General features: G+C 38.8%; 2 protein-coding genes and 1 pseudogene across 4 annotated transcripts; 1 reads left to right on the forward strand and 2 right to left on the reverse strand.

Moving 5' to 3' along the window:
- Positions 1-35: 35 nt before the first annotated feature.
- LOC137295681 (uncharacterized) lies at positions 36-3,051 on the reverse strand (annotated as a pseudogene).
- Positions 3,052-9,140: 6,089 nt separating this feature from the next.
- LOC137296724 (chromosomal protein D1-like) lies at positions 9,141-26,646 on the forward strand. 3 transcript variants are annotated; one of them, XM_067828555.1, is made up of 15 exons: positions 9,142-9,230; positions 13,837-13,895; positions 14,169-14,207; positions 14,545-14,613; positions 15,074-15,112; positions 16,512-16,550; positions 17,333-17,371; positions 18,333-18,395; positions 18,994-19,050; positions 19,786-19,845; positions 19,979-20,098; positions 20,874-20,933; positions 21,143-21,262; positions 21,593-21,665; positions 22,164-22,937. In XM_067828555.1, exons 2-15 carry the CDS (start codon positions 13,863-13,865, stop codon positions 22,172-22,174), a joined length of 822 nt encoding a protein of 273 aa, XP_067684656.1. In that variant the 5' UTR covers positions 9,142-9,230; positions 13,837-13,862; the 3' UTR covers positions 22,175-22,937. The 3 variants fall into 3 exon arrangements, with proteins under 3 accessions (XP_067684657.1, XP_067684656.1, XP_067684658.1); XM_067828556.1 differs by lacking the exon at positions 16,512-16,550 and having other exon boundaries at positions 9,141-9,230; positions 22,164-26,646; XM_067828557.1 differs by lacking the exon at positions 18,994-19,050 and having other exon boundaries at positions 22,164-22,505.
- LOC137297186 (uncharacterized) lies at positions 11,747-13,261 on the reverse strand. The gene is made up of 3 exons (XM_067829200.1): positions 13,255-13,261; positions 12,268-12,582; positions 11,747-11,964 (listed from the first exon to the last, which is right to left on the reverse strand). Exons 1-3 carry the CDS (start codon positions 13,259-13,261, stop codon positions 11,747-11,749), a joined length of 540 nt encoding a protein of 179 aa, XP_067685301.1.
- Positions 26,647-27,388: the final 742 nt, after the last annotated feature.

Below are 27,388 nucleotides of genomic sequence, written 5' to 3' on the forward strand. Positions count from 1 at the left end.
TGGCAATTACATCCACGTATAAGACCATTACAAACTTAGAAACAGAATAGTAGAAACGCTTTTAACAACATTGCACTAAAAACAATAAACAGGATGATGACAAATATTGATTCAAAGTCCTCGAACTGTACAGGATCGTAGAATACTTCCTCTGAGTCCACAGAGCCTGCAGGTACGTGACCAGAAAAGACACTGCAGCGCTCGCTGTTTATTGGGTTCATAGAGTGACCGACATTCCTAAATAGTTCATCATCTGCATGGGGAAGGGTGGACGTCCTGGACGTTATAACTAGTGACTGACGTTCGTTACCAGATAGTTCATCATTTGCATTCAGACTGGTGGAGTTCAGAGACGTTGGGACTAGGAACTGGCCTTCATCGCCTGATGGTTCATCATCTGCATGGACTGCAGGGGATTTCCTTGACTTTGTGACCAGTGATTGGTCATGATCCCATAGTTCACCATCTGCATGGAGACTGGGAGATTTCCTTGACTTTGTGACCAGTGATTGGTCATCATCAGATAGTTCATCATCTGCGTCATACAGAATGGACAGACTAGAAGACGAATCTCTTGGGAGGCAGAATCTAGATACTGTGATGCGAGTTGCAGAAGGAGAAAGTGAAACTTCACTGCTGACAGAAGATGAGGAACGGCTGGAGTGTGCTTCACAAACTGACTCAGAGGTTGCACTTTTGTCCGAGGATGTGGAATGGTCCTTGCTATCACTTGATACAGCGATACCGCCCCTGGGGCATGCTGGTAGGTCCACGCAGACCAGCGGAGACTGTTTCCTGGATCTACACAACATTCCTGTAGGCAGGACATCTTCCTTTTCACTGTGTACATTTCCGATCGTATTCCCGGTGCATTGACTTTGTCGGTCTCCCTCTCCGAATGCCGCCATCTCCAGACTTGTTAGTATCCGACCATCAGGTAACACAAATATTTCCAGGTGATCATTAAAGATCTTGTTGACCATGAGAGCCAAGTCCTCAGAGTTGATCCTGAGACTGATGTCTTCCACCATGCATCTTTTCACAGCTGGGACAAGGGCATCAAATCTCCCAAAGTCTGACAGAACCATGAACAGAAACCCCACACTGTGAACATCGGACTTCATGCACGACACGCCACCATTACGGACTTCAGGGGCAAGGTAAAGGTACCGATTGTCAGTGATAGTTTTGGATATCTTTACTCCTTGTCGATATCGTGCTTGGCCAAAATCACAGTATTTGACTTTTGGAATACCAGTGGTGATGTCTAAGAGAACATTGTTTGCCTTGATGTCGTTTAGAAGCACTCCAAGATTGTGGATCTCCTGCAGTCCATCTGCAAGTTGTCTGGCAACGTGGAGAAGACAAATGGGGGCCAGTCTGCCTTTTCTTTCCCATAGGTACCTCTCCAGGGTCAGGCCGCCCCCGACACACTCCATGAGGATCCCAAAGGCTCCAGCCATGGTGCCATTACTTACAACCCCAAAACAGGAGGGCGTGTAGCCGGTCTTTGACAGATACAGCAACATTCTCGCTTCTTGAAAGATTGCGTCGACATGATTTTCACTGTCAAAGATTTCCTTTACCACGATGTTCTGTGTGTGTCCTTGGTTACCGGTGAGATTAGCCTTAATGACGCGGCCAAAGGAACCTCTTCCCAGAACTACAGGTACTGCACTGTCTTTTAGAGTATCGTTCTGCACTGCTGAACTTGGAATAACGGGCGGGTCGATTAACTCAAAAAGGGTTGGAATTTCAAAATCTATGCCGAATTGAGTCTTAAAGAATATTTTGGATAGACTTTCTTCTGAGGAAGAATCAGAGGAATCTTGCTTTTCAGGAACATCACCAGGGATATCTTCCTCTGCCAAAGAGAGGCTGCTGTCTTTTTCCATAAGGGTTAAGGCCAGTTGCGTCCAGCGAGAACGAGGCTGTCTGGGGCTTGGCTCTGGAGACCGATTGAACAGATCTTGGTCTTCATCCATTTCTGTGTCCTGCAGGAGCATGGCGATCTGTGTCCACTTGGATGTTGCTTTGTGCGACACTGGTCCTTGCGTGCTCCCGGGGATCCTGTTGATCCGACCTGGATTTGAAGCAGGTTTATTGTCTCCATTGTCCGGTGATTCTGAAGGCACTTTTGTTGTTAGATTATCGCCCCCTTCCAGATTCATAGATTCAGGTTCAGTTGTCTCCGGATGAGACGCACCGTTGAGATTGACGTTGGCGTCGAAGCTAAATATTGTAAGCTTTGCCTCTGCTTTTTCTAAAGCATATTCTGCTGCAGCAGACTTCACCATCTCCCTAAACCTTGCGGCCGTGCTGGATCTTGGCCTCTTGTTCACTGGTGGAGATGGAGTGTTGTCAGTTTTGCCGTAGGGCAAGGACACGAGACTTGCAGGCTCCCCCTGAGATATCCGCACCCCTAAAAATTCTAGTCTCTCCTCCTGGAAATGAAATACACGGGATTAGGAAGCAAAACAGATATTTTCATCATAAGCATGCCAACTCATTCTTGGATCAGTGTCTATGACTAAAAACAGTGAAGAATGTCATGTTGCCATAGAGAATTGTGCACTGGTTCACATAGCGGATGGAGATGTGTGCGCGCACGTGTGTGCGTGTCTAAAACATTTTTTTTTTTAAAAAAAAGCCCACAAACTTGATCTCCGTTTAGTGAGGAGCTTTAGGTTAAAGTGACTGAGGAATGAAATATATGTACAATTATTGTATGTACACACACAGTTCTTATTATATAAGTGAATCTGATTCCATTAGGGCAAACCGATCGTGTGGATCATTTTTGTTAACAATGAATATATTTTTCTGATCCAGCCCAGCATGGCGCAACAGAGACAATGGTGCTGAACTCCACGAACTTATACACGAAGATGTTGCCATGACTAAACTATAGAACTTACCTTTGGTTTTTGGAACCATTGTGGGCCACACCATTCCGGTGCTAAACGAATCATTTCACAGTCCATGTTGAGCTCTTTTATCGCAGTATGTCATAAACTTTGTCTGCTTCTCAAAAGCACGTCGTCACGGCATAAGCAGCGACAATAGCGTGACGTCACAATCGTACCCATGGTGTTCTTCTGTGGTCGACTGCACTATCAACATGTATTGTCATTTTTTTTCCTTTCTTTTTTCCTTAAAAACAACAACATAAAAGACTGAGAGGAAGAGTCCGCCGACAAAACAGTAAAGTGAGCATGCAGTATTTATAATGAGGCAACATAATGCTGACGTCATCACTCTATGACATCATTGACGCTACCCATGCCTTATGCCATTCGGTCAACCTCGCGACTTTCCGTCCCTCTCTGTTCATGTGGGGCCCATGCATTGCTCGAGATAGCCACTGGGCCGCTCCCCTGACTAGTACAAATATGGTCCGGCCAGCAAATCTCCACTGTCACTTGCCCGACTGGATAGTGAAGTTTCATGAGGTGGTTTGTTTTTAATGGTATTTTACGTTTTAGTAATCTTTTGTTTAGTCTCTACATTCAAATTTCGGACCAGTGAATAATTTTGTAGGCTAGTAACTTTCAGACATACCTAGACTGACAGGCTATCAAAATTTGGAAACTCTTTCGCACTCTTGGTTCATGTATACATGGCTGATAATTGGTTGACTGATGAACACAGTAATGTCTGAACGGAAGAACAAATATAGGCTTTGTTTACTCATGTTCCTAGTACTTGTATTTCAGCGTTATTTAAATGCCTGTATCAAAATATCTTTTTAATATGTGGTCGTTAGATTGTTACATTGTGAATTTGTCACATTTACATGAAGTTGTTTATGTTGTTGTCTTTTGAAATAAATATGTTTGGCTTGGAAAATGATTATATGACAAGACCTTAACTTCCTTTCCAATCAAACAAAAACGATACTAAAGTAACAAAGTATTAAAGAAACAATATATATATTTCCATTATTCAAGTGTAATGATCATATAACATTGAAATATGGCAGTAACCGTCATAACCTTCTACACTAATCTGTAACATTTTTCGCATATTTTCCGGGAAATTCAAATGCATGAAAAGACTGGTGTGTCGGGTTTCGTTATCGATTCGCATCGATGTGAATCCTTTCAGAGAAACATTCACTTCCGATGAAATGAAGTATGCCTTCATATATTATAGGGCGATTACGGAAGATTTGGGGCATATTTGGGTATTTTTCAAACTATGGAGTTCGCAGTAAATCAATTGCGAATGCCTGATGCTGACACTTTGATCAGAATATGAAGTATGAGGTAGTATGAATTAATGTTTGTAAAACCGAAACTTCTCAGTATTGCAGTTGCTAGGGTTTTTCGAAATTTTTTGGGCGTAACGAGAAAATATTTGAAACAGTGAAAATATGTTCCGAATTTTTGAGTTTTTGAAAGAAACTTGAAATATGTAGAAAAGAATAGAAAATACGAAACTCTGGAGAATGTAAGGAGAAAAAACTGGTAATATTCGAATAAAAACAAATAATTAATAGAGATATAACTGAAATTTCGATTAAAACTAAAAATGTATTTATATTACATGTTTGGCAGCCACAGGCTTCGTAACAAAAGGAGGCAAACTGGCAGACGTTTCTTACTGCATCAACATCCGTATGCAGTGACCCTTAGAATAACTTCAGGTAACAGACAGACAGACAGACGGAAGGTTTATTTAGGCCAGGAGCCAAAAACAGCGGTTACAAAATGTTTAATTGCACAGTCGAGTTTATTTTTGGATGTACACAAATTAATATACAATAACTTAACAGAGGAAAAAAGGAATGAAAACCCAAAAGTAAGTAATTTTAACATATTCATTGTATTTTCCAGTTTAAAGATGTGATAGACACATTTAACAATACTAATCAGTAGCATTATTGGTTTGCAATGTGTTCACAAACTTTATCATACTTGGTCTGGCAATGACATGCTTTGGTAGATAACGATTTCTTATACTTGAATACATTGGACACATGAGCAAGATATGCATCTTCAAGATCATTCACACGAATGGGACACAGGCGATCGTGTAATGGTGTATAGGTGTAGTCCATCTGCCCTTTTCAGTCATCAGTGTTTGTGGACTCAATCTTAACTGTGCAAGAGCAAGTCTATATTTCAGTTTATCGATAAGCACTAAGTACTTTTCAAGATTAAACAACTTTAATTTGCAAATATAATCTAGTTTTACTTAAAGATAATCCTTGAGAAACCCATAAATAACCAAAGCCAAATTTACATAGTGTATCTCTTAATGAATGTTACCCAGTTTCACAAAGAGGGTTCACTTCAGCGAAGGGTTCACAAGAGCGAATTGTAAATCAGTACTATGTACCTATGCGCATACACCTATGACCAGTCAGCGAGCCTGACCACCCGACAAGCATAGTCACCTTTTCTGGCAAGCATGGGTTGCTGAAGGTCTATTCTACCGGGGGGTTCACGGTCCACAGCCGTATGAAAGAACTGGTACTATGACTGAACAGAATAAACGGTACTGAACATCGACCGATATAATATTATGAGGATTTGTATTGAAATACGATACAGCAATCCTAACGCCTTTAGGCCTTGATCAGCTAGTGTCTTTTGTGCATTAGACAAACTTCCTGAGGACGATAGCACTAATCCCAAATATTTTAAGGGCCCCATTACTTCTATCTCCTCGCCATTACAGAACCATGTTTAAAACTTATTAGGCAATTCTACCACCTTTACGAAACACAGCTACTTGTGTTTTTCGGTATTTAACAACCAACTTATCCAGTCCATCCTGCAAACCCTTATTGGTATTTCTGAATATAACCATGTCGTCTGCGAAAAGGACTAACAACTTGCGAACGTGAGAAACTAAAACACCAAGGTCTGAGGCTGGTGATAAAGTTTTTACGACAAAAATTTACAAAAAGCGAACATAGAATCGGCAATAACTTTTCGCCTTGGCGAACTCCCCAAAAGGAAGAAAGAACGTTGGATAAGCATCACCTGATTGTCTCCCACGCGATTTAACATCGCTGTACATTTTCTTAGGTATCTCTTTATCGTATAACTAACAATGCATTTCTGTTCACGTAATCGAACGCCTCATGGTAATCGACAAAAGCACGATATAATTTTCAGTCCTTTTCAAGGGCTATATTAGCAAGTCCATGCAGTACAAAGAGACAGTCAGCAGTGCTATAGCCCTCTCTAAATCCAGCCAGTTCTTCTACGAGTATACTGTACTTATCACTCCAACTTTAAACTCTAAGATACCTGTCAATAACTTACTGAAGCAATGTAACACCTCTGTAATTATCTGACAGAGACTTGCTGCCCTTTAGGAATGGGTACAATAACTCCAATAGTCCACTCATGGGGAAAATAACCATTGTCCAGTATGACATTAATAAATCATAATTAAGGAACCAGAACATCAGCACCATAGATAAAAAAATGCATTCACATTGCCGTCTTAACAATGACGTTTTTTTTTTCTAACTTTAGGTTTGCCATAATAGGCTACTATGAGTGTCGTAAGAGGCGACTAACGGGATCGGGTTGTCAGGTTCTTGGTTGACATATTCTGTTCCCATTTGCACAGATCGATGTTCATGATGTTGATCAATGGATCGTCTGGGGAAGACTCGATTACTAGTATTTACAGACAGATTTACTAATTTTAAGTTCTGAATTCTGAGCCTCCTTTTGAGTAGTACTAACATCCAGTTCATCCACAGATCTTGTAATGTCAGTATCCTGATATGATGACTCATCATGGAGATCTGGAATGCTTTCAGGATTCAGTTATTTCTTTAAATATTCTACAAAGTCACAATCTGGTAAATCACCTCTATCTTTAGAATAATAGTTTCTAATTTTCCTCCAAACCTGTTTGTAATTTGTCAAACTTAGCTTGTGCAACTATTTTATATCATGAATGACCTTTAATTTACTCTTTCTCTAACAATATTTCCTGTACGTTGTTCTACAATTCACAGTTGATCGTCAGTCGCAATCACCACCAGAAGATCGAACCTCTGACTCGGCATGTTTGAAAGCTGTCCCCGATTTCAGACATTCTTCATCAAACCGACCCTTGTCACTCGCTGCACGTGCAGGCTGCTTCACTGCGTACTCCCGGCCTGCACGATGTAACAGTTCTTTGATTGACGTGACACAGTTATCAATATCCCAGTTGTTAATGTTTATGTCTGAGAGCGCATGATTTGTCAATGTCATCATTTTCTTCTCGTGAGTAATCATCCAGTACGATCCAATTTGACGGAAACTATCAGTTCTTGCCTCTTTCCTCTTAAACTTATCTCTGTATTGGCTAGCAACATATTTTTGCTGAGCTTGACTGTTAATCTTAAATGATATGTCCAGAATACAGTGATCAGAGAATTCTACATGCAAATGAAAAATAACAGGAAACACATCAAGACGTCGAAGAACGTAATCTATGATACTCTGGCAATGCCTGTCTACAAACGTATAATTGCCTGTATCCCTGTCGCTGCCTAGAATACTATTCACTATACGATGTTGAAACGTTTTACAAAAAAATTATTATCTGATACCATTCTTAACACTGATGAACAGACACTAAGTGAGTGAGTGAGTGAGTGAGGAGTGAGTGAGTGAGTGAGTGAATGAGTGAGTTGGGTTTTACGCCGCTTTTAGCAATAGTCCAGCAACATCACGACTGGCGGCACCAAAATGGGCTCCACACATTGTACCCATGTGTTGAATCGAACCCGGGTGTTCGGCGTGACGAGCCACGAGGATACCCCACCACCCCGTCAGTATATGACTCTCGTCGATGACACTGCAGTGTATGAATATTACATACGTGATTTCACGTCAGTTACATCGTCGCACAAGGAAACTGTAGGTGTTGCACTTTCAAAATCATTTTAATTCTCGTTCACCCCTCAACCACTTGCACCGGTTTACACCTACTTTTGATGACTGCTTTGAATAATACAAGGAAGGAATGGATATAGTGGAGGCGTGTACCAGGTTTATACTTTCAACTGACAGTATATTTCATTTGTGAAAATAACTGCAATGTCGTTTCATGGATAAACGATGCTGAATGAGTATACTGTCAATCTGCTTTTAGCAATATTCCGACAATATCCAACATTGTACCACATTATACCCATGTGGAGAATAGAATCGGGGCCTTATGCGTGACGTTTTAACCACGAGGCTACCACCTCGCCCCTGGAGGTCAAACGACGTTTTATCATAGAATCTAATACACACAGTTATAAGATGTCCTCTATATAGATATAACTGTTTCTTCGAGGAACTGAACGCTATGATACTGACATTGGTCAGTCAAACATATCTCATATAAAGAGAAAATCATAAAGGCAACTGTTTCTTCGAGGAACTGAAAGCTATGATACTGAACATCAAACATCTCATCTAAACAGAAAATCAGAAATGGCAGTAAGAAAGTATACTGGCCAGAGCAATTAATATTATTGCATCTTATTATCACTTCATTCCTTTGCAAGAATTAGTTACAGAAAATGGATATTTCATTGTAAATATCAACGGTTTAACCTACATAAACACCTGAATGTGCTTTGTGATGAAGTATTGTTTCAGATCGTACTCGGGGACATGGCGCTTCATATCTTTCTGTCATTACATTTGCAAATTAGAACTAGATAGCATTACATCAAACGGGATATGATAATTATCCCTTGACTTTATCGTTTTTTTTAAACCTACCAAAGTTAGCTCACACTTGACATCTTGTATCTTAATGAGTATATATTTTAATGTTTATTAAAATGGGTCACTTGTAAACGGGTCTGTCATCTGTGATAATGTGTTCAAACTGTCACGCGACTTTCAACACATCAATATACCTTGAATCTTAAATAAGAATTTTAACATCAGTTTTAAACTCTTCATCCTTTTTCATTAATTACATGTACAAATCCAACAATATGGGTGAATTTGTTTTAGAAAAAGGTATGAAAGTAATTTTAGGTGATATTTTTAAGCCTTTACAGTAGAACAGTTGTTATTCCTCAAAAGGAACATAATTTTTATGAGATTATTTCGTCAGATCGTGATTCCGACATCCGCACTATTGTTTTGTGAATTCCACTTCGTCTTTTCACTCTTGAGGATCTTCTTCCGCTTTGTTTATGGTTGAGTCCCGGCGAAATCAGCTAGAGGAAATTGGGTGAAGATTTTCCTTTGTTTCTTTGAAAGGTTCGTAATGATAGCATGAAATAATTGCACCTTACATCTCCCATGGAATATATATTTAAACTTCCGAACATGTATGCAGTTGTGCGTGTGTTGCATTCAGCTGGAACTCAGTAACAAGCAAGATTAGCTAACCGATTTTCCCGCGAGTAAATCACAGCTCAGTACCGGGAAGACGAATCTTATATTGCCGGTGCACTGGTGTGCGGTCGTCGTTTTCCTCTCCTTTGTTTTATTTGAGATGAGTTTTTTTATTCATAGTTTTGCTCAACTAGTTACTCGAAGTAGAAAGTATTTTCTTCATCGAAAACATGTAGAGACCAATGTTATTTTTTAGAGTTCGAAAATTCAGCATGCTAAATGATGATCTTACTTACATGGGGATTTTTTGTCCATGTGTTCAGGCGTCTGTTTTGTATCCAAGAAACAGATGGTGCACTCAGCATAAGCCAAGTTAATAAACGAGACTTAACTGTTTAAGTTTCAGTCAACGATACACACTCTTTCTAACTTAATGAATATGCACTCATCTGACCATCCTTTGCCCAAAGTCATCCATGTTGTATGGGGAAATTAGTGCATTGTGAGTGGATTTATCATTATATAGATAAAAATGGTAATTATCAATGTGTTAATTGCTTCACAAAGAATATGACATTGTGTCTTTGGTTTTGTTTTTATCTTCCATCTCTCGATCACTGAATCATTGTAGTGATGAGTAAGCTTAGTGATGCTGACAGTGTTTTGGGGTGGTGTTTTGTTGAGATCATTTCAATCAACTGAGTCCCATGGGGATTCCATGGGAAGAAAATAACAGTATTTGATATTAAGGCTATTTTTGCAAGTAAGTATGTAAAAATTAGGTTAACAGCTAAGACGAAACCAAGACACAACAGTCTGGGTAGCCAAGAGGCGTGGTTGGGGTCTATAAACAAGATTTAGGCATCTCAGTCGGACCTGTAGATCTGGCTTTTGTTTAGTGGTAGGATGATTTTTCTGAATTGTTTCACAAAAGGTGAATGAAGTGTTAATACTACTGATGGACAGAATTAAATCATAAACTTGATGACTTGTAGACTACAGAGTTCATCCTTCATAAGCTCTTTAGAGCAAGTGACAATATTATGTAATTTATAATCAAGAAACCTGTTTATTAATGACTTGAAATAACCATCACTATGACATGTTGGTTCCTTGGTGATTGAATTGGGGTCAAGCTTCCTCAGTACTGCAGAGTGCACCTAGCTCGTGTACAAGAGATGGACAGTTGTGTCACAGACATGTTACGTCTCCAACTGATCAATCACAGATTGTCTTCAAGAAAATACCAACATGTGCTTTGTTTAGTTTGAATTAAAAAGATGAGAAAGTTATTCCATGGTGTCTGTCTTCAGTCGAGATAATCACCATTACTCTTTCAAAGCACAATGACGCGTTGTGAAAGGCAACTAACGGGATCAGGTGGTCAGGTTCATTGACTTTGTTGATGCATCATTGTATCCCAGTTGAGTAGATCAATGCTCATGCTGTTGATCACTGGATTGTCTTGTCCAGACTCAATTATTTACAGACCACTGCCATTTAGTTGGGATATTACTCAGTGCAGTGTAAAACTAAACTCACTCACTCCAGTGAAATTCCTTTGTCCTTAGATTAATCAGTCCCCCTTGCATTCCGCGGTTGCAGAAAAAATCACAGAATTTACTTTGCCATGCAGAAAAACGTCTGGTCCACGGAAAATGCATTTTTGTGAGGATATCCATGCAGAATTTGCCACTTTTCTGCCACGAAATTTGCTTATTTTAAAACCTGAGTGAAAATTGACTGTCAGCCGATGAGAAAAGTAGAGTTTATGTCAAAAGTAGGATTGGCTACACATAAAAACATAAAAAGGACTGACATTTTCAAATGACGTTTTCAAAATAAACATGATATAAAGATATTTCATTACTAAAGCAAGTTTTAGAGATCTTTGAAATAATATTAGATGAATTTGATACTGCAATTACATTCTCAAAATTGATTATTTTGAAAACTGAAATTATTTCAGATTTCTTTTAGGTATAAAATTTTTTGCATCTAAGTTACAACTGAGAGGAGAGAAATAATTTTCAGCAAGGGTTTAATAATAATAATAATAATAATAAGGGTATTTATAAAGTGCTAGTTCCACATCACTGAGGGACATGCTCAAAGCGCGTATGACATCTATGCATATGCACAGGGCGGACAACAGTGGATACAGTTAGTGGTAGCGTTGGAAGAGGTACGTTTTTAGTCCAGATTTAAACACGGATAGCGTAGGTGCACTCTTGAGGTTAAATGGGAGAGAGTTTCATAATGAGGCAGCTGCATGTGAGAAGGATCGAGCCCGAAAAGATTTCAGTTTATATACTGGTACAGTCAAGAGCAGTTGGTCAGCTGATCGGAGATTTCTAGAGGGCTTGTAGTGGACAAACATGTCCTGAAGATAGACAGCTGCAGTGTTTTGAAAAGACTTGTAGACTAAAGAAAGGATCTTAAATGTCAATCCTTTCACGGATCCTGAGCCAGTGCAGTGACTTAAGAGCTGGGGAGATGTGAGAATGGAGCTTAGTCCTGGTTATGATACGGGCAGCCCTGTTCTGTATCTTCTGCAGTCTGTTCAGCTGATCTCCTGATATTCCCACGAGTAAGCTGTTATAGTAATCCAGACGAGAAAGTATGAGCGATCTAGCCAGAGTGGCTGTGGTTTCAGCTGTAAGAAGATGGCAGATTGATCCTATGTTTCTCAAATGAAAGTGACATACTTTGCAGAGATGGTCCACTTGCTTATCCATACTAAGAGAAGAGTCAATAAAACACCAAGATTTTTTACATGAGGCGAGAAAGGTATGAGAGACTGTCCAATTTGCAGGTGGGTTAGCCAGGATTTTTGCTGTCTAGAAGGTGGAGCGATGATGATGGCCTCTGTCTTTTCGTCATTTAAGCATGTTGGTTGACATCCAGGATTTGACATTGTTGAGACAACCTTCCATGTTATGCAAAGATTCCATCTGACTTGCTAAGGTGGGTCTGAAACTGTCTACCAGCTGCGAGTCATCGGCATAGAAATGATGAGCCACATGCTTCTCTGATATCAAGTGTCCCAAAGGTCTTGTGTACATGGTGAAGAGGATCGGACCTAGCACAGACCCTTGAGGGATACCACAGGCCAGAACTTCACTGCGGGACATAGCTTTATTTATTTGGACCAACTGTTTCCTATCTGTAAGACATGATGAACACCACTCCAGGACAGTGCCGTTCAAGCCATAGTCATGTTCCAAACGACTCAGCAGCATTGCGTGGTCGATGGTGTCGAAGCGGTTTAATTCTCAAACACAGAAAAAGGTGTGGGTGCTTTGTCATCAAATGTACTCAAGATGTGATATGTACTGTCGACTTAACTTTACATCAGTGTTTGAGAATTAAACCATGAGGGTCTGTACAATGATTTTGTTAGTTTTTTTTCTATATGTTTTAACCGCAGAATGTTTTGCAGAATATTGAAAAATGGGGTGCAGAATTTGCTTAAATTTGCTGCGGAATTCTTTAAAATTTGCCACGGAATCCAGGAGGGACTGACTAATTCTTAGTCTGAATATACATAATCTTGATAGTAACAAGCAAACCCATTTTAATTGAAAAGGAGCTCCAGGTAGACCAGAGATTCAGAGACAGACTACTTAGTCCTAACTGTATTCGATTTGAAATCGTATGTGTACACTCCATTTAAGTACATGTATTGCACAGATTATCAAGGGAATATTTATCACTAAGGTTGAATAAGATATGACTGGACAATGAAGTATTAACCCTGCTGTGATTTGGAGTCAGTATGCAGAGATGCCAATCTCTGCGATTTTATCATAGTTGCTACTTCAAACTACACCAATACAATTACACAAGAAATCCTACGAAATTTGAATAAAATGCATTAAATTTCAGATGTATAGACAAAAACACAAATTTTCAATGATGAAATACATTTTTGGACTTCACGTACCTTCCATTCATCATATTTAATGACATATATGAAGGAGAATGATTGCAAGTAACAAACGTAATTTTAGCAAAACAGATTTCACTACATATGCGATTTGACACATTTAGTTCCGATGGAAATAATTTAACCAAGTGTCCGTAATATCAATTTTTTTGTCAGAATCCATCATGATTTTATGGTCAGACCACTAATTTTGGGGTTGGCATCTCTGATTATGTCGTCACTGGTTCCAGCGACAATGATTCACTGTGTGTTAACTCTGCAGTGATTTAGTTATTTGGAAAAGTGAAAATGAAATAAGTATTCAGAGCATTATTATGTCAACAGGAGGCAGTGAGGCAGGCTAGTGGTTACACTAAAAGCGTTCACTTGTCACGCTGAAGGTGCAGGTTCTATTCTCCACATGGGTACAATGTGTGAAGCACATTTCTGGTGTCCCCCGTTGTGATATTGCAGGAATGTTCGAAAAAAGCTTTGTAAATCCATACTCACTCACATCAACAGGACAATGGTATTTTTATTTGTTTTTCCTCTATTTGAATTGCTTCAGTGAATCTTATAAGAAATATGATTTCTTTTCAGATCTTAAACTGAGTGTGTAATAGATCATGGGCCCCAAGAGAGAAGCACCAGCTGATGATGTGAGTAGAAGTGATGTTTTTCTGTGAGTGAGTGAGTTGGGTTTGATGGTGCTCAGTAATTCCACAATAATACAACATGTCTGCGTGGTGTAGTGAACAGGTGGAGTTTTTTTAAAGGCACTATTCCACACCACAATGTGTGCTACACCACAATAAAAGACCCATTCCTATCAATGATTCCATTAGCCTTCAGGGAAGCTACCGTACATTTTATCCCTCAGACTCTGATGGTATTCATCACAGACACTAAAGATTTTTAACTTTTCTTCTCAGGGTGCTGGAGATGTGATTGGCAAGAAAGCAAAGACAGAGGTTTGTTTCCTTGTTACTCTTTTAGAAGAATAAAAGTTGATTAACATATAACCTGTTCGCAGCTTAGAACCCTTTGACAATGTCTGTTAGTCCTAACTGGATCTGTCAGACTTTATTTCTCAGTACAGAATTGTGGCCCTTAGTTCAGACAGGATCGGTAAAAACTATGGTTCAATTTACAAAATTGTTTGACCTGGTGCAGACTGTCTGAATATTGATTCAGTTCATTTTGCATAACATTACAATGTCATTATCAATGTTTTCATCTAAATCAGATGCTGAGTATGAAGCTTTGGCACATATGATTATTGAGTTTGCATGTTATGTCTTTTCCAAGAGTGGAGAGGCTGAAAAATCGAAAAAAGGCAGAGGCAGACCTCGTCTTCAGGAGGAAACAAAGAAAGTGGTAAGATAATTGTTTCGATGAAGAGTTGAATTCTGTAGATGATGACATTCACAGTTGTCCTCTTTGCTGCTGGTTCAGATGTTTTTCATGCTGGCAGAATATGTCCTAGCTCGCAGCAAAGGTAGATTTTCATTCTGTAAAATTTGAAATGATGAGAGCTGTTCGAGAGTGATCAGGTTGGTTAAAAGTATACAACCACCAAAACAATACAGGCGGAGCAATGTTCTTGAACCATCACATTTTAGGTTCAGTGTGCCTGAATACTGTGTGCACAGACATGTTAATATCAGCTAGTTGTGTTACTTAAACTTGTAGACTTAGAGAGAGCCAGAGAGAATGTTGCTTGGTGTGAAAATGAATTGGAAAAGGCTAGATTTGTTTGTGTGAGGAAGTATTATAATCATTTTTTGATTTGACATGTGCAAATGACCCAAGTTGAAAAGAAATTTTGTTTTCACAGGCGCCTGTAGACACAGATGTCAAGAAATCCAAGACAGAGGTGTGTTACCATGGTTACGTGTATCACCTTTTGTCCATTATCTATCTGCTCTCCAGTAGCACTAACTATGAACACACTTGCCCAGTGCTTCAGTCAGGCAGCCCAGTACCATTCACGTTAAAAAATATGCAATGGCGCTTTTTTTTCAATGCTACAGTGAGCCCATTGGTGCAACATAATATATAATCCACAGGTCTTCTGTTACCTGGTTACCTTGGATTGCAAAAGTCTCAACTGCTTTGGCACACATTTTTATCCCCCGCAACATGTTTTGTGGTGGTTTTAAAATGCACCCCATCCGTCTGTCCGTCTGTGCACTTTTTATCCTTTCCAGAGCAGAACTCTAAAATGACTCAATATTTCTTCACCAGACTTGACACATAGATTGGTCTAGTGGTGTCTTTGTGCCCTTTCATAGTTTTGGAATTCTGAATAAAATATTTTTGGTGTTTCTATGGCAACAAGTGTGACAGACTAAAATTGTAGGTAATGCAGGGGATATTGATGACTGTGTCTTCTTGTAGTAAAGGTGCCAACAGTCAACACTCACAGAAATCCAGTCTGAAGCACTTTTGCCTAGCTATATGAATGTCACATGATGTACGGTCGTCTCTGTGGTGTAGTGGCTAGAGCTTCTGCTCGGTGAGTGGAAGGTTGCGGGTTCAATCCATGGCCACATCATACCAAAAGACCTTAAAATGTGGTACTTCTTTTTCCCTGCCTGGTCCTTGGCATTAGTGGGTACTACAAGGACTGGTTGGCTTAGAGTCAATATACTGTGTCTGAGTGGGTTTTTCATGCTTAACTGTGGCATGGTATCTCAGTGAAATCCAGCTTAAGTCTGGGCTAGTGAAAAGCAGTCCATCATACACACTCATGCACCTTGTCACATGAAAGAAATAATCTTAAGTAAAACCCCATTTCACATCACCTCATTTGATTTATTGTGATGACATAATCTGTATTATGTACATGACCCAACGTGAAAAGGGTCAGGTTTCAACAAGTTATCTTGAAAATGATATTGTCTTATTGGACTGTAAGTAAGGAATTCTTGTGAGAGCAGACATGTCTTCTGTCACTGTATTGAAATACCCATGCGTCACAGCTACAACATATTCCTTTCCTGGAAATCAAACATGTCAGATGAACCAGTTTATATTTTTGTGTGAAGCCCAAAGATGATTTTTTATTTTATTTTTGTATTTGTTTTATGGAAATATGAAAGAAGACTTCATCCCAGTGGTTCTTTATTTTTTCAAATAATTTTTTCTTCTTCTTAAAACATCGTCAAAGTTAGTAGTCATGATATTCATCTGAGGTACAGTAAATGTTGAGTTTCAAAGTGTACAAACAGTCATCTGACAAACATTCAACCAGGTCTTTTTGTCTGTCACAGGCAGCTGGAGACACTAATGTGAAGAAAGCCAAGACAGAGGTATGTAACCATGGTTACTTTCTAGAAAGGAGGTCATTCTGAGCAGTTTCGGGCATCATCCATGAGTTCCTCCACCAGTAGGTGTGTGGTTGAACAGTTCGCCCTGGTTCTTTGAAGAGTGTCTGTGTTGGCTCAGAGTCAATATACTGTGTCTGAGTGGGCTTTTCATGCTTAACTGTGTCATGGTATCTCAGTGAAATAGGACATTAAAACCAGCTTAAGTCTGGGCTAGTGAAAAGCAGTTCGTCAATACACACTCATGCACCTTGTCACATGAAAGAAATAATCTTAAGTAAAACCCCATTTCACATCACCTCATTTGATTTATTGTGATGACATAATCTGTATTATGTACATGACCCAACGTGAAAAGGGTCAGGTTTCAACAAGTTATCTTGAAAATGATATTGTCTTATTGGACTGTAAGTAAGGAATTCTTGTGAGAGCAGACATGTCTTCTGTCACTGTATTGAAATACCCATGCGTCACAGCTACAGCATATTCCTTTCCTGGAAATCAAACATGTCAGATGAACCAGTTTATATTTTTGTGTGAAGCCCAAAGATGATTTTTTATTTTATTTTTGTATTTGTTTTATGGAAATATGAAAGAAGACTTCATCCCAGTGATTCTTTTTCTTTTCAAATAATTTTTTCTTCATCTTGAAACATCGGCAAAGGTAGTAGTCAAGATATTCATCTGAGGTACAGTAAATGTTGAGCTTAAAAGTGTAAAAACAGTCATCTGACAAACATTCAACCATTTCGTTTTGTCTTTCACAGGCAGCTGGAGACACAAATGTGAAGAAAGCCAAGACAGAGGTATGTAACCATGGTTACTTTCTAGAAAGGAGGTCATTTTGAGCAGTTTTGGGCATCTTCCATGAGTTCCTCCACCAGTAGGTGTGTGGTTGAACAGGTTTGCCCTGGTGCATTGAAGAGTGTTAAACAGACAACATTGTTTGAGAATTATTGTTATCAGATGTTAAATTGTTATTATTGTTATTATTACCATCTTTTCATCCTTGTTATCCCTCGCAACGCCTTTTCCAGTGGGTATTGAAGTGATCTCTGTCCCAGCATGTGTGCATCCGTCAGTGTGTGTGCGCTCGTGCGTCCTTGACCATTTATCTTTTCCAGAGCAGAACTTAAAATGCTTTCAAAAATTTCTTCACCAAACTTGACACATAGATAGGTATAGTGGTGTACTATTGCCTTTTGATAGTTTTGGATTTCAGTATAAACTATTTCCTTTTGCGTTTTCATGATAAGTTTGACTTCCAAATGAAATTGATGTTGGTGCTCTCTTCAAGAGCAGAACTTTTAAAACCTTTCAATATTCTTTCATGAAACTAGTGCCTTTTGGTAGTTTAGGATTTCAGAATAAATGATTTTTTGCATTTCCATGGCAACAATTTTTACCTCAACTTGGTGGTAGTGCTCTTCTCTGATGCAGAACTTAAAAACCTTTCAGTACTCTCCTTCCACTTTGCAACATAGTCACTGATTTGGTTAACACATATCATGGTATCCCAGTTGTGTAGATTGATATTCATGCTGTTGATCACAGGATTGTCTGGTCCAATTTCGATTATTTACAGACCGCTACTGTACAGCTGGAATATTGTTGAGTGTGTTGTAGAACTAAACTCACTCACTGCTCTATAAACACCAAAACATTTTACATCATCATAACTAGTTGACATATTCATGAAGAGTATTATGCCACTGTGGGGGATATTGATGTCTTCTTGAGCACTGACACCATGTGATTGTTTTGCAGAGTAAAGATCTTGTAAAGAGAGGCCGAGGCCGCCCTCGTATCCCTGATGAATTTAAGAAAACGGTAGGTGTCAGTACAGCCACAGCACCCAGACATGTCACAGGTGTCAACACCCATTGTCAGTACTGTCTCACAGACATATGCTTACTATCCCCCTGGCATGTGTGTGTTGGTGGGTAGGTGTTTTATAGTCACGGCCTTGTTTGGACATTTTTATTTTCCCAGTTTCCATGGAAACAATTTGGAATTATTCTCAATAAGGAGGAGTGTGCTTTGTTTCTGGATCACAACTCAAAAAACGTTCAACATCTTCCTACAAAATTTGGCAGATAATCTAGTTTGGTGATTACCTTAAGTGCACTTAGTAGTTTGAATGTTGTGATTACATGAGGCTGTACCTGTAATGATTCAGGAAAAAACTGATCTTCAGCTACCCACGCTATTTATGAGATGTGGTCAGAGTCTGATGGTCAGATTTGACTGCATGGTTGATGCACGTCATCACTTCTAAATTACATGATGTCATTCACTGCATTGTCTGGTCCAGACTTGATTATTTCCTGACCACCATGATCCAGCTGGAAAGTTGCCAAGCGAGGCATCAAACAACAAAGTAACTTCATGCTGACTCCACAGTAAGTTTGGTTTCCCTCTTCTTCAGGTAAAAAAAGAACCAACAGGAAAGCCAAGGGGTCGTCCACGAAAATATAAATCTCCGGTATGTGAATATCCAGCAGATAGGTCAGTGATGAGGAAAACTTATGTTTTGTAAATTATGGATAATGTGGCACAGTTGCATGTTTTTGTAGATCAAAGCTCATGATGTCTATCACTGGATTGTTTCCGATCACCATTATATATAGCTGGAATAAAACTGACTGAACCTTGAAAAAACAACAACATATAGTGTTCATGATGATTATGAGGTTAATGTGTTGGGAGATTGTCAGCTACAGAGCTGTTTTTGTGGGGTTTGGCAATAGTATGAATCATTCTGATTTGAGTTGGGGTAATGGGCTAGCCAAGAGGCTAAAGCCTTCACTCATCTCCCTGAAGTCCTGGGTTCGAATCCAAACATTAGTACTTTGTGTGAAGCCCATTTCTAGTGTCCCCTGCCATAATATTGCTGTAATATTGTTAAAGCAGCATAAAACTCACTCACTGATTTCACATCTTGGACAGTAGCATGGAATAGGTGACATAAGTTCTCTTGCAAGTAGTTCTACATCAATGTAAGTTGACGGAACATATTGTATATTTGGGATTACACTTTCTTAGTAAAGTACAACTTTTAGTAATGGAATTCAAAATCACACCATCCGTGGCGAGTCAAAATCAGGCACCTAATCACCAACTCACAAAGTCAGATGCGTAACCCGTTCAGTGACAATATCTTCCACAGAAATGAAAGGATTTCTAAATCAGAAGCTGATTTGTTGAAGTTCCTTTTCAGGTTATTGAAGTGAAGAAAAATGGAAGTTCAACAGGAAGAGGTCGAGGTCGACCAAAGAAAGTATGTGCATTACTTCGTCTATGGTATCTAAACTAGTGTACACATATTTTATAAGTGTTCTCAGAATTGTTTCCCAAGTCAGCTGGTTATCCCCAGTCATGTTTTGTGGTAACATCAGCTTGGTTTGTTGCAGGCCCCTGTTGAATCTCAATCTGAGGAAGTTGTTGAAGATGATGTAGTAGTTGAAGAAGAGGACAGGGCAGGAGAGGAAGAAGCAAGTGAGGTCAAACCCGTGAAGAGCTCCCCCAAAAAGGTGTGTTAAATAAGCTTCTTTGGGTTGTCACGATTCCCTTCAGATTGGACTTTTGAGGATTGGACTTAGTTTAGTGTTTAGATTTACCCTACTTTTATCAATATTCCTGAAATATCATAACAGGGACAATTAATCATTTTTGTCCCTATATCATGATACATACATTAACAAAACCTGTTCCCCAGCCATGTTATGTATATGTATATTTACCTGTAATTAAGTAGTATGGCATTCACAATGCCCTATATATTTCTGCCTGTATAGGTCTTATCATATGTATTTAGTCTTCTGTATTGTTGCACTGAAGGAGGCAGTGTGGTAGTCTAGTGGTTCACTCCTCATGCTGATGACTTGGGTTCGATTCCCCATGTGGGTACAATGTGTGATGCCCATTTTTGGTGTCCTCTGCAGTGATGGAATATTTATAAAAGCGGTATAAAACTAAACTCTATTGCTGCTACACCTATACTAAATCAGATGTATTTGTGCACCCTTGGTGCTAAATTCACCTGTCTACAGTCAGAAGAAATAAGTTTGTTTATATTTGACAGATGTTTTCTCCCATGTGGAATTTGATTGCTGGGACTGTCAAAGAGACCGTTGACAATGGGCCATTTTAAGAATTATTAGCCATTTCCTGAATTTAGAATAGGCCACTGTCCTTGTATCAATAGTAAACTTCCAAACTTTAATGGGCCATTTTTTATTCTAATGTGCAAAATAGCCCATGGCCTCTGCCTTTCCCATTCCCTGTGATTGTTAATTTTCTTTTTAGAATAATGCAGTGAAGAAAAATGCGACGCCAACAGGAAAGGGTCGAGGTCGACCAAAAAAGGTACATTAATCGCAGCAGTTTCCATGTTGACTTGTAAGCTTATCTACCTGAAAGTGATATAAAACCAGAGCTACCAATACAAGAAACCCAAATTTAAAAAATGTGGCCATATATTCCATGTTTCTATATTGTATCATATAAATGTGTCATAATGTATCATTTTCTAAGCACAGTTTAGTTACACCTGTTGGCACACCTGTACATTGCAGACCCCCGTTGCACCTGAACCTAAGGAAGAGGATGAAAAGGACATGGGTATCATTGAAGAGAACTCTGCAGGTGGGGAGGATGCAAGTGAAGAGGTCAAACCAGAGGAGAGCTCCCCCAAGGTGGGTTGAGTATGCTTCACTTGGTTACTTCCCCTGGGGAGTCTAGGTAAAGCTGTCCCCCAGCATCCGATAGCAGTCTCATCACAACTGGCTTTTACAAAGTCGTCATAATGCTACAGCTGTCATGAGCCTGTATAGGGGCAGATAGAGCTTTTTGAGAAAAGTGAACGAGAACCCTACCCTGTGTATATTTTATGCAGAAGAGAGGTCGACCTTTGTTTTAACAGCCTGAAACATTAGGACCCTTCTCATCCACTCTTTGTACCATAATATAAGTCTGCTGATAAGATTAATGTTAGAGCCCTACACAGTATCTCTTATTTTCTACAGAAGAGAGGTCGACCTAAGAAGGTTTCAGCCAAGAAGCAGGCAGCAGGCAAGGCAGCTGGGACTTCAGAGGAAGGTGTGTAGTCAGCAGGTGCTTGTCAGGGTATACTTGCGATGCGTAAGGATATGTCCCCAGCAGCTGATTGCTTCTCAAAAGAGAAGACTTGTTGTGTCAGCGACTGGTGTTGTGGACCTGGTGCTTGTTTAACATTATACCTCAATGATGAGGATTATAGCTCAGGATATCAGTCACAGAGTTGTTTGTCACCTCTGAAGATCAGGGTTAGAATTGGTTTAAAGGAGACTGTTGGTAAAGGCCACTAACTGGATTGTGTCGTTAGGCTCGTTGTCTTGCTTCATGCATATCATCGTATCATATTGCATAGGTTGATCCTCGTGATGTTAGTCACTGGATTGTCTGGTACAGGTTCAGTTATTTACAGACTGCCACCTTATTTGCAAGAATATTGCCAAGTGGCCCGTCTATTGGAGGTGCAACAGTTAGCCGTTGTACAACTGGCCTGTCTGTTGGAGTGCCATAATTAATCCACAGATGTCACTGTTTTTGTTTCAGCTGACTCGTGACCTTTTCGCAACCATCATCTCTTGGATCATCACTGGACTCCCCCCTACCACTCACTGCCAAAGGTCAAAGTGACACAGGTCACCTTGACCTACTGATCATGTGTACAGACTCCACATCACATTTCCTCTTTGTACAAAGATGCAACATACACACAATCAAGTTACTATAATCCACATATTTACTGCAGTGGGAGCTTATTTTACAACTTGTTTTCTTTTTTTAGTCATTGAGCTACTGCGTGGCAAAAGCAGTGTCATCTCTCACTACTTGATCTTTTATTAACTTGTTCTGATGTCTTATGCTTTAGCTTTACTGATTTTGTGGAAAAAAGAAGTCAAGTGTTAGAAGTTTTAGCACCACTTTTCATGTATGCTTCTTACTTCAGTCTAAATATGTTGATTATGGTACAATAATAAATAGGGCATTGATATATTTTTAAATTTTTAAGTAGGATCAGAAGCATTGTGTCCAATGCCACAGCGAATTTGTCGTTCTTCTTGTGATGGAAAGATGAAACTTTTAATCATTTAAGACAGAAATGGGTTTCTTTCTGGAATGAAGACTGAGAGGTCTGTGTTACTTTACCTGGTTAAAAACATTACATTTTTTTTAAATGTTCATTTTGTTGTGCCCAAATGGAATGGTATTTTGCATTGCATAGAACTTAAATATCAGCATATTTCTTATGGACTTCAGTGTTGAAATAGTTATGATGTCTGTTAGAAGTAGAAAGGATTCTGTGGTAAGTATAAAAGCCTACAAGAACCTAGATATAAACTGAGAATATAATTAAGCACCACTAACTGTGTTTCCATAAAAAATGCATTTTCAAGAAGTGTATCCTGTATGTTCTTTTTGTAACAAAGTGTCCTTCATACTAAAATGGTTTAATCACTGACTTGATGTGTTACTGTTTCATACCTTTTTGTTTTTGGACTACATTCTCAGTCTTCTTTTCATCAAAGGCAGTAGGGTAGCCTAGTGGTTGAAGTGTTCGCTCATCATGCCAAAAATCTGAGTTTGATTCCCTACTTGGGTACAATGTGTGAAGCCCATTTCTGTTGTCCCCTGCTGCGATATTGCAGGAATATTGCTAAAAGCGGTGAACAACTAAACTTACAAACTCTCTGTTTGCATCAGACATGATCTTGAGTTGCATCCATCTGAAATAACTGCCTTAGTTCCATTGGTGATAGTTTGTCTGCAACATTCATCACAAGTTGGTCTATGTTGGATATCGGTATTTGCAACAAATGGGATATGGAGGTTATTGGAAAGTAGACAAGTAGTGCATAACTTTCTTCCAAGTGTATACATAGTGTTTGTGTTGCATCCTTTATATGCCTTATTGTGGGACTGGCTAGAGAGATTTATCGGATATATCATTGATGGGAACGAAATATCAATAATTACTGTTTTGAAAATTTTGTTTTAATAATATGCATACATTATTATGGTAAAATATTGTTTTAATTTGTGCACACAGTGCACAAAATTTGTTCATGGTTTGCTGTTTAAGTATGTTTAAGACAGGGTTTTGTTAGAAGTCTTGGCATAAATATGTGTACCCACTCACAACTGGTGTGAAATACGTTTATTTCTTTTAGATTTCTGGGCAGTTTTGCTCAAAGTTATTTCTCTGATATTTATCGATAATCAATTGATATTCAGTTCACGATTAATAGCCAGCCCTACTTAATGCTGTCCAAACTGTGTTTAGTCTTGAATATTTTGTGTGTTGTCATTTATGTTTTAAAGAGATCTTAACTGTGCAGCTATGTTTATATAACATCACTTCACAGGTCTTCTTTGAACACATTGGTGTGTCATTCATTCAACTATTTTGATGTGAACCAGGGCGGCAGAAATACTCCTGTTGTGGCAGCTCATTAACATACAAGAAATAACAAAGCTATTTTATGAAATAATTCAACTTTTTGATACATTTATCATACAAAAATATGGGATCATGTTCACTTCATGCTACTGGTGCAAGTTCAGTTGATCGGGAATGTAAATTACCAGGAGGTTTACTTGAAATGTTTCTATTCTGAAACAGAATTTGTGGAGACAGAAGGAATAAGCACTTAAAAGAATATACTAACCAGAGTCCTGTATCTGTATCACAAACTGTTCATAGCGCTGCAACATTCTTAAACCTATGATAAACTATAGAGTTCAGTTGTTCGTATTGTTACAATCACTTTATGGATCAGGAAACACTTCCGCAAAGCTATCTTAGCATTTAGACGATCGTAACTCCCATTCTTTAGCATTGACTTACGATAGTTCTAGTGCTTAGATTGCTTTGTGCAAGTGGGCACTGTCCACTGCGTCTTATTGTGTGAAGCTTTGAGTGTGACATAGTAAAGATGCCTATGTTCATGTGAGTGGCATAGCAAAGTTGCCTGTGTTCGTGTGAGTGGCATAGTAAAGATGCCTATGTTCGTGTGATTCTTACATTGTATAATCAGCTAGACAGATTACTCATGTTATTAACTCCCATTTGTCACATGTACAAACATGTAGAAAGGACATATATTTTTTTTTCTTTTTTTGAAAAAGATGTTTGTAGGTTTTGGTGTTTCGTAGCTGGCTGATCAAAGTGTCATAGATGTCTTATTATCTTATTGCACAAGATGCATTTGTCTGCTTTTATCAAAGAAATGCCAAAGGTGTGTCCTCTGTGGGAGATTTATCAGTATTATGGGCTCCATCATGGTAAGCCAACCATGTAAAAAGAACTATGGCTATTTCAGTGCTTTCTCAACTATTATTTTTATGTGGCAGTCTAAACAAATTTATATTTTCACACAAATATATTCTATAGTGAACATATAAAGTTAGGCATCATGGATATTTTTTGTAGTGAAGGCTGGGCACACATTTTCCAAAAGATACTAATGTTTCTTAATACCGTTTCTCTCTCTCCCCTAAATTGTCCTCCCTCCCTGTCCCCCAAAATATTGACACCTAACTTTTTATGTTCAGTATATGATATGGTAGTAAAGGTAGCCATCAAGCATTTAATCAAAGTGCTGCTATTCCCATTTGTGGAGGGGCAGTGTTTTAGAGCCTAGTGGTTAAAGCGTTTGCTTGTCATGCTGAAGACTAGGATTTGATTTCCCACAATGGTACAGTGGATGAAGTTCATTTCTGGTCTTCTTGCCATGATATTGCTGGAATATTGCTAAAAGCGACATAAAATCCCAACTCATTCACTCAGATTTGAATGATGTGGACTGGAACAGTTGAATGGGAAAGGAGCATTGACATATATTCTCTTCTAGGTCTACATCAGTATATGTTGATTTAACATAAGTTAAGGGACTTCTGTTGTAATAGTATTTTGATCATGCTATTTTATATCATCCAGCCCATGGGAACAGCTTGATAGCTTCCTTTAATGACCTGTAGCTTTAGCTTATACAGTGATTATGATTAGATTGTTGTACATACCTACTGCCTTCGTTTGTCATCGACTGTGTGAAGTCTTGACCTTAACATACCAGGTTGCATTTTCAACAATGTTTGTAAATGAAGACAAGTCAGCTCACTACTGACTGGCCATGCTAGAAATAGGTTTGTTTTTAACACTTTACTGCATTTATCGAGAGTCAGAATCTCAATCCAGCAAAAGCTTGTCATAGACCTAACTGCTTGTCTGCTAAGCTTTGTATAATTACTTTGTTCTTTTGTCAGGTTTGCTTGCCATGTAGTGTTGTATCTGATCTTTGAAGAGGACAATGACATCAGTAACAACTAGACCAGTCTTTGTTTGATTATTACAACCTCTGTTTGAGTTAGACAAACTCTGATTTTGACGGACTGTTTGATCATGTTTGAAAGTGACAGCCTGTTTGAGCATGACAACCTCTGTTTGAAAATGACAGCCTGTTTGAGCATGACAACCTCTATTTGATTATGGCAGACTGTGTGATTATAACAGCCTCTGTTTGATTATGGCAGACTGTTTGATTATAACAGCCTCTGTTTAATATAAAACAGTCAACATTTGATAAGAAACGTGTTATGATGTGGGGCTACCTAAAGCGATTATAAATACTGTTCTAAACAAAATTTGATTTTGGTAGATTTATGGAGGAGTAGAACTAAAATTTATTTTGATTTTAAAATGCTGCTGTTTCCAATCTTTGGTGTTTGGAAACATTTTGTTGTGTTCAGTTTTAGTTCAAATGAATCATGTCATGTACAATCAGAGGAAGGATAAAGTCAGAAGATCTGATGGATAACTTTGCTTTAAGAGTGCAAACTTTTACTAAACTTGCTTTATATGCAAATTAGAATTTGCTCTTGCTTGTTGTTTAGAGTTTGGTGATTAAAGGTGTTTTGTTGCTGGAGGTATTGATTGCTTGATTGTGATTTGTCTTGTGTTTAGCTTACATTTGGAGGTGTGTGCTGTAATTCTTACTGTCATTATTTCAGTCAGTAATAAATTTTTAATACAAAAGTAGCCCATTTTGTTTCACTTTCTTGAGTTGATGTTTGAGATTGTATTACTTTGATATAATAATTCATTATGTACGCAGAATATATCCATGTTATACATACTGGATGTAATTGTTGGTTGGTTGTTGTTTAATGCTGCCCTCAGTAAAATAATCACGTCTGAACCAGACAATCCAGTGATCAACAGCATAAGCATTGATTGAGAGCAGATGACATGTCACCAAAGTCAACAAGCCTGAGCCCCCCAATCTCACCACCCAATCTTGTTAGTCGCCTCTTATGACAAACATGGTTTGCTCAAAGACAAATTCTAACCTGGATCCTCAGGTGAACAGGGTATAGTGGCTACACAGAAAGTTGAAGGTCAGGTTTTCAATACCTAGCTAGGAGGTTGAATGCTTACAATACACACTTGTGTATTACAATGGAAGCCCATTAATGTCGTTCGGAAGGCCAGAAATGTCAAGCCCATTTCTGGTGTCCCCGTCGTGATATTGCTGGAATATTGATAAAAGTGGCATAAAACTAAACTCACTCACTCACTCACATGGAGTGATTTTACCGTTAAACTCAATACATTCACTCGTGGTCATTGGAAACCGAATGTGTTAACCTCGGTGTTTGACGAGACTGCAAACAGTTGTCTCAATATAGTTGTCATGACCACCAGATACAAGCTTTTTGTTGTTTTCGTGTTTTTGGTTTAACGGTACACTCACCAATATGCCACAGGTGCAGTCTGA

Source organism: Haliotis asinina, chromosome 9 (assembly GCF_037392515.1).
Source record: "Haliotis asinina isolate JCU_RB_2024 chromosome 9, JCU_Hal_asi_v2, whole genome shotgun sequence".
NCBI classification, from domain to species: Eukaryota; Metazoa; Mollusca; class Gastropoda; order Lepetellida; family Haliotidae; genus Haliotis; species Haliotis asinina.

What these genes read in the sequence shown, in the direction of transcription:
- LOC137297186 (XM_067829200.1), bottom strand. An exon ending in TTTCAGACCCACCTTAGCAA is followed by an intron (nt 11,965 to 12,267) that starts GTCAGATGGAAT and finishes ATCTTCTTACAG; the next exon opens with CTGAAACCACAGCCACTCTG.
- LOC137296724 (XM_067828555.1), top strand. Translation starts at nt 13,863, where the DNA reads ATGGGCCCCAAGAGAGAAGCACCAGCTGATGAT. An exon ending in TCAAGAAATCCAAGACAGAG is followed by an intron (nt 15,113 to 16,511) that starts GTGTGTTACCAT and finishes TGTCTGTCACAG; the next exon opens with GCAGCTGGAGACACTAATGT. An exon ending in CACGAAAATATAAATCTCCG is followed by an intron (nt 19,051 to 19,785) that starts GTATGTGAATAT and finishes GTTCCTTTTCAG; the next exon opens with GTTATTGAAGTGAAGAAAAA.